At 39.9% G+C, this 16,394-nt stretch overlaps 1 protein-coding gene across 2 annotated transcripts in view; it reads left to right on the top strand.

Annotated features, from left to right (window-relative positions):
- Window positions 1-13,258, top strand: part of LOC149321746 (large ribosomal subunit protein uL22m-like) — a 30,336-nt gene extending 17,078 nt beyond the window's left edge. For both annotated transcript variants that reach the window (XM_089527930.1, XM_089527938.1), the window contains 4 exons: window positions 2,152-2,217; window positions 3,042-3,119; window positions 5,815-5,884; window positions 12,984-13,258. In XM_089527930.1, coding sequence (XP_089384056.1) covers window positions 2,152-2,217; window positions 3,042-3,119; window positions 5,815-5,884; window positions 12,984-13,195 — 426 coding nt within the window. In that variant the 3' untranslated portion in view covers window positions 13,196-13,258. The remainder of the gene's footprint in view (window positions 1-2,151; window positions 2,218-3,041; window positions 3,120-5,814; window positions 5,885-12,983) is intronic.
- The last annotated feature ends 3,136 nt before the right edge of the window (window positions 13,259-16,394 follow it).

The following is a 16,394-nucleotide window of genomic DNA, read 5'->3' as shown; positions in this document are numbered from 1 at the left end:
AATACAGATACAAATGCAATTACAAACAGTTCCAGTAGCAATTATTAAAAACAAAGTATAAAAACAATCATCTGTCTAAAAACATACAGTATGCAATCTTAATTAGCATCTTGAGGTAGGCTCCTATTTGGGAATGATATTCTATTATAGAGAGTCAGGGGGATATGCTAATTGGAAGAGGTGAGTTTTCAGCACCTTCTTGAAAGCATCTAGGGTAGATATAAGTCGGATCTCTTCCGGAAGATTGTTGCAGTGGTAGGGACCATGGCCGTAAATGCTCTTTGGTGAGTAGTTGTTAGTCTCACCTTGGGATGCTCGAGTAGATACTTCTCAGTTGTTTTGAGAGTGCGGGACAGATTGTGTAGGGAGAGGCGTTCCCTCAAGTAACTCGGGCCCAAGCCATGTAGGGCTTTAAAGGTAATAACCAACACTTTGTATTGGGCCCGGAAGTGAATTGGCAGCCAGTGAAGAGATTGTAATACAGGTGTTATGTGGTCTGACCTTGAGGTTCCAGCGACCAATCTGGCTGCAGCATTTTGGACTAGCTGAAGCTTCCGAACTTGGTATAAAGGTAGCCCCATGTAGAGCGCATTACAGAAATCTAAGCGAGAGGTTACCAGTGCATGTACTACAGTTTAAAGGTCCTTTCGATCCAGGCAGGGACGCAGTTGGCCTATCAGCCGAAGCTGGTACCAAGCACTCCTGGCCATCACATCTACTTGAGATGATAACTGTAGAGATGAGTCCAGGAGTACTCCCAAACTGCGAACTTTGTCCTTTAGGGAAATGTGACCCCATTCAGGACTGGATGGCAAATTTCCCTGTCTGGACTTGGGGTGCCTATCACGAGGACCTCTGTTTTCTCTGGATTCAGCTTGAGTTTGTTTTCCTTCATCCAGCCCATTACTGACACCAGGCAGACATCCAGAGGAGAGACGCGTTCCTTAGTCACTGTGTCAGTCGGAGACATGGAGAGATAGATCTGGGTGTCATCAGTGTACTGATAACACTGTACTCCATGTTTTCAGATGATCTCTCCCAGCGGCTTCATGTAAATGTTAAACAGCATGGGGGACAGAATGGTGCCCTGAGGGATGCTCGATGTTAGCTCTCTTTTCCGAGAGCAACAGTCCCCCAGCCTCACCATCTGGAACCTCCCCGAGAGGTAGGACCGGAGCCACTGGAGCGCAGTGCCCCCAATACCCAACTCTTTCAGGCATTCCAGAAGGATACCATGATCGATGGTATTGAAGGCCGCTGAGATGTCCAAGAGCACCAACAGGGTCACACTTCCCCTGTCGATGCTCAGACGGAGTTCATCGACTAAGGCGACCATGGCAGTCTCGATGAACAAGATGAGTGGACAACTATTCCCTCTGTGCACTACAAAGCTGCATTCAGTTTCACTAATTCAGTGTACCATCATACTGCTCAGTATGTAAGGACAGAGGACATGCTTTTCCTATAGTAGACCCCAGAACTAGTCCCTGGCATATCCAAGTAAAAGGATCTCAGATAACAGAAAAGTTTGTTTGCTCTGAGATCCTGCATTGCTGCTGCCAACCAGGGTAGATGTTATTGGGGTAGATTGGCCTGTGGTCTGAATTGTTACAAGGCAGCTTAATATGTGTAAAGTTTGTAAAGCATTATGTCATGATTTGCTGCAAATTAAACTTACAGTTGGTGATCATAAAGGTGTCCACTTGAACTACACCAAGTGTTATTACTTGCCCATGATACCACTTATATACAGTTGGACCTTGGTATCCATGGGGGATCTGTTCCAGACCTCTCCTCAGATACGACCTCAAGTCCTGTTGTCCCTAATGGCAGCAGAATGTGCATGTGGCTGTATGCACATGCAGCCGTTGGGGATAATGGGGCTTGCCATCTGCGGATGCTTAGATTGAGATGCCACTGTAATATAGTTGGGCTTCTAGCCTTGCCTCTTCTCTTGTGTATGGTAGTCTCTCTCTCCCCCCCCCCCCCACATACATACATACATACATAAGTTGAAGGAGAAGGGCATTCTATCTTCAAGATGAAATAACTGATATGTTAATTGCTGTTTAGTGGGATAAAATACTTTGTTCCTCAAATTATTGTAACCATTGTAGAAATTACAACTAGAATATAAACATTTTTCCCTAGGAAATATACCACTGTCGTAGAGATATTAAATACAGCAAGGACAAGATGTGGTACCTGGCAAAATTGGTAAGTAGAATAATTGTAAGCTTCATTTTCTTAGGTAGATAGTTTTTTCCCCTGAAGTATATGTGCATGCTAGTGCCCTTGTCAAATCTGAAATGCCTTGTAGAAACCCAGGATCAAATATTATATAAGCCAGCATTAAAGAACTAGGAGGACATTGTGTATTATAGTGCAAGGAGGTCTTGTTTTGCTATTTTTGCCCAAGCAAAAATTAAGCCAGGATCACCGTTAGGTAAAACAGATTTTCAGTTGAAACACATGAAGCACCAGACATTCAAAGAAAGGTGGATTACTTAGATTACCTCCTGAGGTAGATCTAAATGCAAGACAGGATTATTTGCAAGTCAGGTCCCCCACGCCCCATTGTTGAGTATGGTCTACTTCTCTTGTGGTACAGGAGAAAATGCTACTTATATGTACTTAACTTTCTAGTGACAGGTAAAAACAGATCTCGTGGGGCTAATCCTTGGCTTTGTTTTGACATCCAGGTTCTAAAAGCCTCTCTTCTTTTTCTGTTGTTTCTTTTTTTTTGACAAAGTTCTGTACAGTTGTTATGTACCTTCAAATTCATTTTGACTTAGAATTGTCTTAGCAGGATTTATTTAGAGGAGGTTTGTCATTGCTTTCTTCTAAGGCTAAGAGAGTGTAGACAGTAAGAGTCAGGTAAAACTGTACAAATTATTGGATAACTTAGACCCAGTGCTTTATACTTTTATAATATTGAAACATATTTAATTGAAAGTTGGTAAACTGATGTTCATTCTGAATTTTGTATTACAAAACAAATTACACTTCCTCTCTCTTTTTGCTTTTGCTTTTAATTTAAGATACGGGGAATGACCATCGATCAGGCATTAGCTCAGTTGGAATTCAATGATAAAAAGGGAGCAAAGGTAATTAAAGAGGTATGTTGTCAGTTCTTTCTATAATTTTGTTTTTCTGTCTCTGCTAAGCAGGTACATGAACTTTTCTACAGTTTTTTCCTTTAATAAATGCGGATCTTTTTATCTCACTCAGTCCTCACATTTTCTCCTCTTAGTGTTGGAGATATATTTGTTTATTTATTAAAATGTATATTCCACTTTTCTAATACAAAAGCACCACCAGGGCAGTTTATAAAAAAATTAACTAAGGATCAACAGTTAAAGCTAAACCATAGTTAAACCATAAAATGGCTATCTGGTACTGATGAAAAACAATGTGGCAATGACCGGCTGCACTTCATAGGGGAAGTCAGCCCTTAATTTGGGCATAGTAATTAAGAAGGCCCTTTATCTTGTCCCTTCCAAACATGTTCCCAACCTAAATAGAACACCAGGAAGGACCTGACTTTATCTTACAGAACAGGCAGGACTGTAGGAAGAGAGGCCGTTTCTAAGGTATACTGAATCTGAGCCATTTAGCTTCTTAAAAATAAACACTAGCACCTTGAATTCTCACAAGAAGTAGAATGGTAAGGAGAGCAGCTGTTGCAGGCCAGAGTTTAGAAACTTTACTTTTTTTGATCATGATGCTTGGAAGATTCTGGGAGTTCTGAGTCACAAAAACGTAACATTTCTGAGATTTGTTACAGACTTGGTATACCTTTCCTATGTTGTCTTGTGTTCTTGAATGTCTATTGTATTCTTCCTCTGCCTGTACTTTGAAAGACTCTGAGAAGGTTGTAAGACCCACTGGGGTCTTACTATGACGAACACTTCTTTCGTTCCCGCAGGTTACTCATTTTCTTTTTGGACTTGTAAAAAAAATTGTACTGTGAGTTGACCTGGATGCAAGATACATTTGTGTAAAAATCTTTATGATTAACCTTTAATCTTTGGTTATAAAATAAACATTAAAAGTGTGCCTTGAAGATTGTTTCGTATCTGGAATATTTTTATGAAGTTGAAGTAAAACTGGTTAGAAAGATAGCGTGGGGATCAAAGTACCTTTTCTAAACCGATTTTTTAACCTGGAAAAGGTGGTCTCTGAGATACTTGCTGCTCTTCTATGTAGGTGGAGAAAAATCAGTTTGACTAGGATGAAAACCTCACACATGGAAAATTGGGGGCTAGGAAAAGATGTCAAGAGGCAAGCAGACAAAAAGAAAACCCCAAGACAAGGAGGTTGAGCGAAGGGCACAACTTAAGCAATAGAATGAAAAAAGCAAGCTGATAGAGGAGATTGAACAGTGACGGAATGACAGAAAAAAAGATTGAGGCAACAGAAGCTAATCAGAAATTGATCTTTGAGATGGAATAAACCTCACAGCAGTTAATGTGAAAATGGTCAAGTGATAAGGTCCCCACTGAGAGTGGAGCAAAGAAGGAAGTTGCATGAAAAGCAGAAACAATAGGTGGCAGAGACATGGAGATGTAGGGAAGAAAGGTGGGATGTGGCTGGCTGTATACCATTGTTTTTCAGTCTGATGCTTTCTAGTGTAGTAGGATTCTTAAAAGCCTGGACTTCTCTCACTAAGTCCACTGGCTTGACAGAGCAGAGAAAACAACAGGACTCAGAAAGCTGAGAATCCAAAAAATTTATTGCCGGCAAATGTCCCCAGTGGAAATCAAGTTCCAAAAAACTGAGGCACCAGAACCAAAGAAAATGGCTGTTCATATAGGTAATTTCAACAAAGAAGTCCCTAACAATGTATTCTATTGGCTGGTTCAAAGTGCAAACGTACAAATCTTTCTTACAATCAGGACACAGAATTTTGAATATATTAAAATACATTTTAGGCTCACTTGGAATATTCCATCACTCTATCACTCTGTGTGTTATTTCCTTCATCCAAGGATGTTGTTCCTAATTGTATTGGCTTTCAAAGCAAGCTGGTCGCCTTGATGCTTGCAAAGGTCAACTTGTTCTCTAAACATTTTACTGCAAATCCTGTTCAGCATTTTCTCTCTTACACACACAACCTTGACTCCAGAAAGCTCATTTCTATATCCATGGTGCAACCATTTCTATAAATCTATAGTAGGGATATTAATATTAATAATCCATCTATCTCACTTGCTGTTTTGAACTACAGCTTTCATCCCCAGCTATCATAGTATTGGTAAGGGGTTATGGGAGTTGAAAGCCAAAACATGTGTAACATTGGTAGCTGAGTCATAGGTTGTTTAACATACAGACATTCTATAGAAAACCTATACATTTTCTTTTCTGGCTTTTTTTCTTGTCAAGACTGAAATAGTTTCAGTCGGTAAATAAAGTCATTGCATTTTTAATGGTAGGTGCTGATCATCATCATTGCTATAAGTGGGTGTAAATTTGTTCATAGAGTTTATCGTTCACTCTTACTAAGGCTGCATTTTGGCCTTTTCTTTTTTGAGAGGGTGGGTAGTTGTATTTTGAAAAGCTTAAATAAGGCAACAATCCTGTGTGCGCATTATCCTGAGAGTAAGCTTTTCTGGAAATAAATAGGACTTAGCTGTATGTCAATATGAGAAGTGCTATGAAAGAGAAAAATAGATTTCTATATATAGGTCCACTCCCTAAGATTAATGCATTCCTTTGCTTCTTCATACAGTATAAACGTGAGGAGCTATTATAGAACTCTGAGACTGATGTTGATATTATTGACTTGATAGTATTTTTCATCTTTCATGATAGGTTCTTCTGGAAGCCCAAGAAATGGCAGTGAGAAAACATAATGTAGAGTTCAAATCCAACTTACATATTGGTAAGTTATTTTTGTTAATTGTTATAGAAAAACTGATGGTAAATTAAAATACTCATAGTATGAGCTAGTTTAGAATTTTAACTGATATGCACAGTTCTTAAATAGAATATAGTTGCTGTCATTAGTGCCATCATTTATATATTGATCAGTAATGGACAGCAGAATATTTTCTATCATGACAGTTGCTCTTTTTTACACAGAATATTTTCCATTTCTAAAGGTAAAATATTTTACAAAATTAATTATGAATGTAATAAGTAGCTATAATACCAGATAAACAGAGCAGTTTCAAAATTGTAATTAACTTTTTCCAGGTGACTGTTCCTATAAATCAAGTGTCTATGTAATCCTGTGCACACCACTTTCAGAGTGTTAAAATAATTTTCTAATCATTTTCAGTGAGTTCATTCCCTCCCCCAGTTGAAATTATGCAGTGGGCTATTCATAAACCATGCCAACTCAGACCTTACTCTAGGTTTGTGTCAGATCTTGTGATTGTGTCATGACCTGGCAAACAATGATTTACACCAATCTTAGTTTGAATGTGAGTCAAAATTATGATTTACACATACTATATATTCGACCTTCTAAGCTTTCTGGGAGGAAAGTTTCCCTTCCCCGAACTTTTCTCACACCCACCCACCTTCATCCATCTACTCAAAAAACAGGTGCCCCCCTGAACAATGTGAAATGTGATCATGCTGGAGAAGGGGAAATTACCCCAAAATTGGGCTTGGACCTGATGTATAGAAGAAAGGTTGTTCAGGATAGCTACCAGCCTCTATAGAGAGGCTTTTAAAAAGGGTTACAGGTGGTTCGAGGGAGGAAAATAGAAGAAGCTGTACCAAAATGAACTTCCTGGGGTTAACGTCTTGGGCTCCAAACCTCAGTTTGCCAAGTTCATATGAAGCCAGATTATTGCAACTGAGATATCATAATGTTCCAGTTGTGTCAGTGAAAAGATTCCAGAACTCATCATGCTATTATAATGCCTCAAAATATGTAGAAGTATTCCAACAAAAGTGGTGGTGGGGAGATTTGGGAACTTATTTCAAAATAAAATATTGCATTGCTTTATATTCCTTTATTATACCTTAGTCCCAGTGAAGTTAGCATGCCTTATTTCTGAGAAAACATGTTTAGGATTGCTGTGTTAATATGCTTCACTGAATTTTTCTCTGAGCTAATACTTTATTAGAAGCTTTGGAATATTTATGCAGCATGGAAAATCAACATGGGGGTGAAACACATGGGTAGAAAAAAAGAAGCTTCCAGCTGCTTTGGAGGTGTGCTGATTTTCAGTTAACCATAGGCACTCAATCCAGTTGATTTGCAGCATCACAAAATTTTCTGATCAGTTTTTCTGGAAAACTCACATTAAAAGGCATTCAGTCTTCAAAAAATGTATGCATTTGTTTAACTATAGTTTGAGTGCTATCTGCTGTGTTATTAAATGCCGAGCTTCCAGAAATTCTAAAATCAATTAAACCTTTCCTCTCAGTGATGTACAAGATGTCAATCATGTTCCAGATATAGATTGGGAGTACTTGTATATTTAAACTGAGGAAAATTTTCATGTAAAGTGTAATATATTTTGAAACTATATTAATATGACCTCACAAATGATACTGATTACATGCAACTTCAAAGATAGCTCAGCATATTATTTACCTGAAAGTCCAGATTCAAGGGAGGAATATATTCCATTGGCATACAGTACAGTTAACCTGCTGACATCCCTAAGAAATCCTGATCATTAACTTCCTAGTAGTGTAAAAAAAATGGCTGAAACTGCTACAACCTAGTATTCCATGTATGGCTTAATTTACTTGTAGCTGCATAAAAAGTAAGGTTTATTATAGAGAGAAATTTAACCTGCATGTTGTAAGCCCTTCCAATTATGTTTGTTTTGACCTTATTTACCCCAGCAGTCATATACATGAGAAATGTGTATTTCTGAATAAGACTTAAAATTAATAAACACATTTTTCAACATTGGCCCATTTTGGTTGTTTGTAACTCATTTTGCTGTGGCATATTAGCTAGCAGTTTACACTTCACTTTCCAGCAAATTGTCATCTGTCAAGCTTTAATTGAGGTAAAAAAGGTTCTAAATTAAGTGCATTTAGATCTGGCATTTAGGTATAGCCTTCTGACCTCCATATCAAATTGATCCTTTTAACTTTCTGCTATGTAGCTGCTGCCACAGGAAGCTCATTTTTCTTTTAAACTTATGATAAAGAAAAGTAGTGCAGAAATAGCTTCTACCAAAGAGGGAAATAAAATGTCACTTTGCAGTGATTCATAGCACCTCAAGTGGACATTCTGGACAAAAGTGACTGACCTTCTTGTTGAATTATGCTCTCTAAGGAAAGTCTTTAAAAGGTAGTGAGGGTCTTACACTATTATGTTGTTGTTCACTGCTGTCCAGTTGATTTCGACTTACGATGACCCAGTGAATGAGAGACCTCCAAGTTACCCTATCATCAACAGCCCAGCTCAGGACTTGCAAACTCGCAGCCATGGCTTCCTTCATTGAGTCTATCAACCTGTACTGTGGTCTTCCTCTTTTTCCTACTGCCTTCTACCTTATTGTCTTTTTTAGTGATTCGTGTCTTCTTATGATGTAGGCAAAGTGTGACAGTCTCATTTTAGTTGTCTTGACTTCTGGGGATAGTTCAGGCCTCATTTGCTGTTTGTTGTTATTGTGTGCCTTCAATTCATTTCTGACATATGGCAACCCTAAGGCGACCCTATCATTGGGTTATTCTTGGCAAGATTTGTTCAGAAGAGGTTTACCATTGCCTTCCTATGAGGCTGAATGGGTTTCATGGCCAAGCCGGGATTCAAACCTTAATCTCCACAGTCTTAGCGCCAACACTCTAACCACTATGCTACGCTAGCTGATTTGCTCTAGGACCTATTTACCGTCAGCCCTTGGTATTCATTCTTCAGTAAATGTTCCAAACTACTGTACTTTATTTATATGCTGCCTTTCTCTCGTACTGGGACCCAAGGAAGCTTCCGTAAGACATTAAAAAGTTTACAAAAAGTTTAAGACCAATTTAAAAATTCCACATTAAAACATCATAGTACTGATTAAAAATCACACAAAAGTTAAAAACAGATAAAACATGGGCGGGTTACAGACCGCCCATTTGGGGCGGGCTGCACCCGCCCCTTTCCCCAGGGTATCGGGGCCTCAGTGTCTAGAGCGGCAGCCGCTGAGGCCCCGATCTGCCGCTTTTCAGGCTGCAGGGAAGCGGCAAAAGGCCCCTTCCCCACAGCCTGGAAAGGGGTGTCCTTGGGGCTTCAAGCCCCAAGGACACCCCACGGCAGTGGGGAGGAGGAGAAAGGGGCCACTTGGCCCCTTTCTCCTTTGGTCCGCTGGGCGCAGCCGTGTGAAGGCTGCGCCCAGCGGACCAAACCAGGAAGGAGCTCCAAAATGGAGCTCCTCCCTGCTCCGTGCTAAGGGCGCACTAAGCGCCCTGGTGCAGAGGAAGGACGTCACGTCCACGCCGCCCCGTATAGAGGCGGCGTGGTCATGACGTCATCATGGCGGCGGCCGTGTGGAACGGCTGCCGCCATTTTGTGCGCGCAGAACGTGCACTAGGGTTAGGGGGGTGCGGAAGCACCGCCCCTTTCTAACCCTAGTACGCGCTCTGCGCGTACTTTCTGGCCCGTTTGTAACAGGCCATACATCTACATTAAAGTCCTTCCCTGCTTAAGCATTAAAAAGCATGTTTAAATAAGAATGGGCCTGTACAGACAAGGGGAAAGGGGCAGACAGAGGCCGCCCCTTTCTCCCCCGGATCGTGGCTGTGCCAACCAAACGGCATGGCAACGATACACCATGAAAAAGGAGCTGTGAAATGCAGCTTCTTTTTCCACCGCTGCCAAGGCACCCTTAGTGCCCTGGAGCAGTGCGGTGATGTCCCTTGGGCGCAGCGCATGAGGCCCATAATCAGCACACATGCCGTCGGGACACGCCGGTAGCATGCAGATGCTCCGTTCTCCTCAGCCCTAATTTCCGCTCCAGGCCAGCACATAACGCCAGTCTGTACCGGGTCAATGTTGCCAGTGAAAGGAAAGCAGAGAGGGGTTCAGCCTAGCTTCCCATGGAGGGGAGTTCCAGAGGATGGGAGCAACCACCAAGAAAGGCTCTCATGTCCTCACCAAGTGAGCCTATGATAATGATGGGACTGAGAGAAAGCTGCTTTTCTTTTGAAATTCTTTTTTGTCCCACATTTTTCAACATACTGTATGTTTGCAATATGACCCCTGTTCCCTCTTCTTTTCTTGAACCCAGCTTGGACATCTGGCATTTCTCACTCTAGATATGGTAAAAGACTTTATTGTAGAAATTTGAGCATTACTTCGCTTGCATGGGAAATTAATCTCGTGATCCTGTGGCTACTGCAATCCTTGGTGTCCCCTTTCTTGCAGACTGGAATATATATTGAACATCAAATCTGTGGGCCATTGTTTTGTTTTCCATATTTGTTGACAAATTTTAAATAGAACCAGAGTAGATTCTGTTTCTGTAGATTTAAGCAGATCTATTGGTATGCCATCTGATTCTGGTGATTTATTTCTCCCAAGTACTCCAACTACAGCTTCCACTGTGCTTTGCAAAACTGGAGGTTCATCTTCATATGGTTCTTCCTTGTATGAGTCTGTCACCCTTTAATCTGTTTTATATAGTTTTTCCATGTATTGTTTCCATCTTCTTTTTATTTCTGCTTGGTCATCTGATGTGTTCCCCTACTAGTTGTAGAGTCTCCACACTTTTCATTTAAATTTCTTTTGACTTTTCAGAACTTGTGAAAGAAGTTGCTTGTTCTTCCATTTTTTATTGTCAGCTTCTGTTTCTATGCATTGACTATTACAGTAGTTTTCCTTGTCTCTGCACACAAGTCATTAAACAGTTACATTCAGGGTTCTGACTGTACTTCTGACGCCTTTTACTATTGTGTCTTGTCTGTCCTTAACTGCTTGAAGAGTATCGCCTGTTTTTCATTTTTCTCTTTCTTTTTGGCTAGAGAAAGTGTCTTTTTGCATTCTTCCCTGATAATGTCCCTGACTTCAGTTCACAGGTCTTCTGGCTCTCGATCAGTGAGACTTAATATTACAAATCTATTTTTCATATTAACTTTAAATTCTACATGGATGCTCATCAGGTTGTATTTCAGTACAATGGTTGGTGTAGTGCTCTTTAGCATTATTCTACTTTTTGATATTAGCAGTCCATGGTCTTTGCCACAAGCTACTCTTTGTTTTGTTACCCTATTATAATTTTATAAAAATATTTAGCTCAGTGACTTTTTAGATGCTGTTGGGCTGCAACATCTGTCATCCTTCACCATTGACTATTTTGGTTAGGATTGGTGGAACTTGCAATCCAACAATCTCTGGAGGGCCACATGTTGTTCTGTCCTGCCACTGGTGAAGTACTCACTAATAGGATATTAATGGATAATGTTGGAACTTCCATTTTGCTGCCACCTTATTATATGTATCTTGTTTTCAGCCATTGTAAACTTCACTTAAAACATTTTTATCATGTTTGTTTTCTGTGGAGAGGTCCAAGGCAGCTAAAAACAAAACTATAATTTAACAATCTGAAAACACCCTTAAAAGCAATGTAATATAGCAACAAGTATAAATCATATATTAGCAATAAAAATACTCAAAAGCCAGAGACATTAAAAACCAGTTCTGTAATACTTGATTTTTAAAATATTATTTTAGTATGCAGTAGACTAATAGTCATTCTCTGGTCCCAGGCCCCCAGTACTTTTATGGCTTACTGGAGACTAGAACATAGATCTCCAAAATACTAGTTCAACACCTTAAGCACTACACCACATTAACATCTGGTGTGTCTTTTACACACATGTATACACACAATCAGTTACCAGATTTTATGGTTGATTTGTTTTTTGTTTGCAATACAATTGAAGTTTTCATATGCTTGTTCCTAAAAGTAGTAAGCAATAAGCACTTGCCTGATGATTGCTACACAAAGGTTCCTGAATGTTTTACTACTGAGACAAGCTTATTATTATTATTATTATTATTATTATTATTATTATATTAATTTATATCCCGCCCTTCTCCCAAGGCTGGGACTCGGGGCAGCTTACAACATTAAAAAACAGCATACAATTAAAAACATACAAAAATAGTATATTAAAATAGAATTAAATTTCTAAAATAATTAAAACAAATTCAATGCTAAAATCAAATTTAAAAAGATTAAAATGCTTAAAATACATTAAAACAATATAACAGCACCCCATCACATGCTTTAAAGACTTTCTGTTTTAAATGCCTGTTTAAACAAGTAGGTCTTAGCCTGCCGGTGGAAGGATAACCAAGAAGGGGCCATCCTGGCCTCCCTGGGCATTGAAATGGAGTTCCAGAGTCTAAGGGCAGCCACGAAAAAGGCCCTCTCTCGTGTCCCCACTAACTCTGTTTGTGATGGTGGTGGGATAGAGAGAAGGGTCTGCCCTGAGGATCTCAGAGCCTGGGATGGCTCATACAGTATAGGGAGATACAGTCCGCCAAATAGCCAGGGCCTGAGCCATATTATAGTGCTTTATACGTCATCACCAGCGTTTTGAATTGTGCCTGGAAACAAACTGGCAGCTAGTGGAGCTGTTTCAACAGGGGTGTTGTGTGAGCTCTATAACCTGCCCCTGTTAACAGCCTGGCTGCAGCAATTTGGACCAGCTGAAGTTTCTGAACACTCTTCAAAGGCAGCCCCATGTAGAGCACATTACAGTAGTCCAAACTTTTTAAATTGCATTCTTTTAACTTAAAATTTGAATTGTTTTTATACTGTGAATTATTTACTTTTCTTTTAATATTCATTTTTGTATGCTTTTAATTCGTATTGTTCTATTAAATTGTGAGCTTTTATGATTCTCAGTTTTGGGGAAACTTTAGATAGCTGACTTGGCTCCTGAATCATTTTGAAATTTTTGCTAAAAACATTCACATAGCTCAAATGTATTGAGTGGACCCAAGATTTTGCTCTAACAGATTTATGATCCAGCAGGGTTCTAATTTTATCATTTTGATTTATGTCTTTTAGCTGAATCCTTCTCTGGAAAAGGCCACTACCTCAAAAGGATCCGCTATCACGGAAAGGGCTTTTTTGGGATTATGGACAAAGTCAAGTGTCATTACTTTGTGAAATTAGTAGAAGGCCCTCCTCCACCCCCAGAACCACCAAAGACGGGCTTTGACCAAGCTAAGGAGTATGTCCAGCAGCTTCGTAACCGAACCATTATTAACACACTTTAATATTCCCTGATGTGTAAATTATCTTCTTTTTGATAGTCATGTAAATAAAATACATTATAAGAATGTTGTAACTACACTCAGATTTTCTGGTTAGAAACAAACTGCGCATGGTGATAGGGGTTCAATGACAGGCAGTAGGCAAGCACAGTATCTCACATACAGATGATACTTGAAATGAGAGTAGAAACTGGTGCACTGAGGAAACTGCACACTGATTTACTGAGGTATTTTCCCATTGCTACTTTCACTGAAAGTATTGGCCATCTTAATCTTGATGCTGTTAGTGTAGTCTAGCATATGCTATGAATGCAGAAAAATAATAATGGGATATCTAGCTTAATTATTGCTTGCATTGACAGAACATTTCAATTTTGTGCACCACAATTCAAAAAGGATGTTGCCAAGGTGGAGTGTGTGCAGAGGAGGGCAACCAAAATGGTGATGGGTCTGGAAACCATGCCTTATGAGAGACATAGGGAGTAGGTATGTTTAGCCTGGATGAAAGAGGGTTAAGAGGTGAAATGATAGCCCATTTAGTATTTGAAGGGGTGCCATTTTGAGGATGGAGCAAACTTGTTTTCTGCTGCTCCAGAAAATAGGACATGGAATATGCAAGCTACAGGAAAAGAGATTATACCTGACAGTAAGAGCTGTTCAACAGTGGAACACACTTGCTCAGAGTGTGGTGGCATCTCTTCCTTTGGAAGTCTTTAAACAGAGGCTGGATGGCCATCTGTCCAGGGTGCTTTGATTGAGAATTCCTGTATGGCAAGGGGATGGAGTAGATGATCCTTGGGGTGTCTTCCAACTCTGATTTTCAGCATTGGCATGTCAGACATGAAATGGCTATTTCCTAGATTCTGGTATTGTGAATGCATAGTGATTGTAGGTCACCAGCTTTTAACCGTAACTGGCACATTCTTAACAGCATTGACTGTCCTGGACTACGGCCAGCACAAGTCCAAACAAACGCTGATAAGGATTGTTTAACAAGAAAGGAGCTAAAAGGCAGGCGACAGACCTTTCAGTTAGTCCACAAGAAGCACACCAGTAACAAAGCCAAGGTCAGGATTCCAGAGTCCACAGAAGTCAGTTCAGTCCACAGTCAGGGCAGCCAGAAGGTAACAAGAGTCCAGTCCATTCCAAAGTCAAGGGTTCAAGGCAAACAAGGGTTCCAGGGAGCAAGGAGCCAGTGCTGACAGTAATCACACAGAAGGTTACTGCAACAAACTGACACCAAGTCAGCATCTCCCAGGTGGTTAAGTAGGAGACTCTCTTCTCGGTGCCAGCTGAGGCTTGTTTGCCAATTGTCTCTCAGCAATTCTCCTGGACCGACACACGCAAGCACTCTCAGCCCTGCATTGTTTAAAGGAGGGCACCTCCAGGCTTGGCTCTTCTCCAGAGTCACCACTAGGCTGCTGAACCTCAAGAGGAATCTCACCAGCACTAGGACCTGGCTGAGCCTTGCCCTCTGGGGCTGGGAGATCGCAGCTGGGATCTGGCAGAGCAGGATTAGCACCTGGTGGAGCCTCAATTTCCCCCTGCACTAGAGGAGCCACAGTTTCCTCCGAGTCCTCCACTTGGCTGGTCATTACATTGCCTATGTACAGCATTAAAAGGTTCCCAGCGTGAAGAAAGAGCTTACATTCACAGTTAACTAAAATGTGTGGTGGAGGATGATCTGAAGGCATGTGATACATCTGCTTTGCTATTTGCAAGAAACTCTTGGGCTGGATAGTAGTAGCTTGAAAGGAAGTTGGGTAAGATTTTTAGTACTACTTTGAGAACTCATGGAAGAAAATCAAAGTAAACCATTGTTTGTCAAACAAACAAATTCTCTTTGAAAATAGATATGCTTGCCATTAAGGCTACCTTTGCATCATTGTTTTTGTTCTTTCTTGTTTGACATAAAATGACTGTAGGAGACGGAAGGGGCAGTCACTGGTGTTCAACTGACAATAATTGACATGTGGCTTCATTATTACTCTTGATATCATTGCATAGAAGAAATAATGTTCTTGTATATTTGGTACATATGCAGATAGATGAATTTTCAGTTCAGTAAAATGTGACTGCAGGTGGCACTCCTGTTCATTTTCTGGTAGTATATTAAAAGTATGGAAAACTTGCAACTCTTTAAATTTCTTGGAATTTACAGTTTCTCCCTTGGATGCACAAACAGCCAATCTCTAAGGAGGTGAAGTGCTTATTAACTGCAGAGCATGTGATTCCTAAAAGGAACAGGTACTGATTAAAGAGTCCCTTGGTTTTAATGGGGAACAATTTATCGTTCATGCATTTAAAATCTATTTTTAGCTGTAAATTATAGAGCAATCCTCTTATTGCATACCAAAGTAATACTGATACCATTGGGGGAGGTGATGGAGTAAGCTACCTTTAGTTTCTCCTTTAAGCATGATAGGTGGCTGGTATAGAATGGATGGTTGTAGGTACTGATGCTTATTTGACCTACTCATTAGCGCTGTTGTGTGTTAACAGATTATAAATAGAATCATAAAATGGATTTTTAAGTTTTCAGGCACCCTCCTGACTTACAAGTCTCCTAAAACTGAAAAATACTTCATCTGGAAGCCTGTAAAGCAGCTAGAAAAATAGAACAATAAAACAATTTTTAGAAATCGCAGTAAAAAAATGAACATTTTAAAAACAACGAAACTAATAAAACAGGAAATAAAAACATTCATCAAAAATCATGGATAATTATTTTTTAAGAGACTCATGTGATAATGATAAGCAAAATTCTGGTCAGCCATCTGTGTCTGCAGAAAGTACTGCCACTGGAATGGTCTTGTCTCTAGGGGCGTTTGGAACAGAGTTTCTGATGCAGGTCTTAACAGACTGGTAGGTTCATATAGAAAAGGTAATTTTTCAGTTTTATAATAATTTATCAAGTCAAAACCAGCTTCTTGAATAGTATGTACTGTATAAAAAATTAGAAGTCAATAGAGGTCTTTTAATACCATCACGTTATATTCTAGCCAACTGGTACTGACTAATGATTGTAGGTTTTTATGTTCTGAAACAACTGAAACTTTACTTAAGAAATTTTGGACCCAAACAGACAGACCAAAATAAAGCTGCTTTGGGTCACTTTGGAGGTATGCTGTTTAAATGATGCATGCATCCTAAGAGGCCGGAAGCCATGACAAAGCCATGCTCCAGTCCTAAGGACTAGAAT

Source organism: Sceloporus occidentalis, unplaced genomic scaffold (assembly GCF_023333645.1).
Source record: "Sceloporus occidentalis isolate IW3139 unplaced genomic scaffold, rSceOcc1.0.p SCAF_1, whole genome shotgun sequence".
Classification (NCBI taxonomy): Eukaryota; Metazoa; Chordata; class Lepidosauria; order Squamata; family Phrynosomatidae; genus Sceloporus; species Sceloporus occidentalis.
Note: the sequence above shows the minus strand (reverse complement) of the source record. Positions and strands in the feature narration are given on the sequence as shown.